Source organism: Pundamilia nyererei, unplaced genomic scaffold (genome assembly GCF_000239375.1).
Source record: "Pundamilia nyererei isolate P.nyererei 1_Seehausen unplaced genomic scaffold, PunNye1.0 scaffold00247, whole genome shotgun sequence".
In the NCBI taxonomy this organism is placed as follows: Eukaryota; Metazoa; Chordata; class Actinopteri; order Cichliformes; family Cichlidae; genus Pundamilia; species Pundamilia nyererei.
Genome location: NW_005187648.1, coordinates 781,128 through 782,852, shown reverse-complemented (window position 1 = coordinate 782,852; position 1,725 = coordinate 781,128). Strand labels below are relative to the sequence as shown.

At 43.5% G+C, this 1,725-nt stretch overlaps 1 protein-coding gene across 1 annotated transcript in view; it reads right to left on the bottom strand.

Annotated features, from left to right (window-relative positions):
* LOC102204470 (MAM domain-containing glycosylphosphatidylinositol anchor protein 2-like) overlaps positions 1-1,725 on the bottom strand; it is a 5,041-nt gene that overhangs the window by 1,717 nt on the left and 1,599 nt on the right. Inside the window, exon 3 of the mRNA XM_005749502.1 lies at positions 482-581. Coding sequence (XP_005749559.1) covers positions 482-581 — 100 coding nt within the window. The remainder of the gene's footprint in view (positions 1-481; positions 582-1,725) is intronic.

Below are 1,725 nucleotides of genomic sequence, written 5' to 3'. Positions count from 1 at the left end.
CTCCGACCGGCTTTAAAGGGTTAAGCGGTGTGAAGCACAGCTGCAGGTGTGCGTGTGAAAGCAGAACTCTGACAAAAACATTTAATGATGTATCAAAATGTGGACTTTTACATTCCTCTGTTTATCAGGACTTCATCTTATCACACAACGGCCACACGGTGCACTGCGCTACTGCAAACACAGACTTAGAGCATAAGTGATTACAAAACAACAACAATCCTTTCACAGCGATTTCACCAAGTTGTAGCTTCACTTGGACGATACATGCTGTAGATGTCTGAGTCGACACTTTGGGCCATTTTCGGTCAGTGAAATAAACTTAAGTTTAAAAAGGAGGCTATTGTTCGAAGGCTCTGAGCATCTTTCATGTTTACAGAACTCAGAAACAAAAAGTATTCAAAACAAGTCCTGGAGGTCTCAGAAAGGAACTGAGTGTGTGTTTGAAGGAGCCATAACAGCTTTTCATCAAGGGCATACTCACTGTTGGGAGGGGGGTCTTTACATTCTCCCTCCTCAATAGCGACATCATCGATGGCAATATCTCCCTCAATACCAGAGCCTCGCACGCCCTCGATCACCATCTGCAGAGACACAGTGACAGGAAGCTCAGAGGAGGTTTGAGAGGAAATAACTGTGGTTTCTAGAAGACTAGTTGTATATAGTACAGTGGATATACACGGTATCTGTTATATCTGTGGCTGCCATTCCAGGTCGCAGGTTGAGTTTCTTAACCCTCAGATGAGGAAATCTCCAGGTTTTCTCTCAGATTTAGTTAGCAGGCTTCCAGACTCTGTCAATTTAACCTGCTTGCTGACAGGCTTCCTCTCAGACTCTTTCCCTCCTGCTGCACATGAACCAGCTGACTGATACTTTCATTTCCTTGTTAATTAAGCTCAGAACTCGTCAATATATAAGGACAGAGAAAGCAGTTGTGTCAGCTCAGAGTGAAATAGTCTCCTCCTGATGATTTTCATGTATTTAAAGCGATTTCATAAAAGCAGCTGCAGGCAGTCTGACTGCTCTGAACATGACGTGTTTTCACAGATTCAGCCATTAAACATTTTTAAAGTACAGAACTTCCCCATACTTTCTGTTCAAGATCGCCTACACCTGTCTCAGTGACAGCAGTGACTCTGCCTGCTATCAAGTATAACAGGCTCCACAGGATAGGCAAACCACATCTGGGCACTTCCATGGTGGTACAGATCCAAAGCAGATGGGGATCAAGAATTCAGACTGGATCAGCCCTGGATCTGTTTATTTCCCAGCTCATTACTTCTATTTTGGATCTATTCACGGTGGCTTATTTTGCCTTAGCACAATATGTAATAGTAATGAATTGCTTCTTTATATTCCTTACGTGGTTCATAGTCCCAGCACTATAATAAAACATCTAGCTGGCCAACATATAGACAGCTCTATAAAAGTTTCCCACGATCCCTCAGGACTTCCAGGCCATACTCGGCACAGATGTTCCTGTATACTACGTCAGCCACTTGGTTATGTCGATCCAAGTATGCCCTGCCTGCTAGCATCTTGGTAAATGGACTGATTCTTATGGAGCGCTTTTCTACTCTCCCAGAGTACTCAAAGCACTCTACACAACATGCCACATTCACTCAGTCACTTTCTTCTAACTAACATGCAAACACATTCATTCGGCAACTTTGGGCCAGATACTAACCCCCAAGTTGGTCTCCTCTTTTTTACCCATTGCTGTGATGA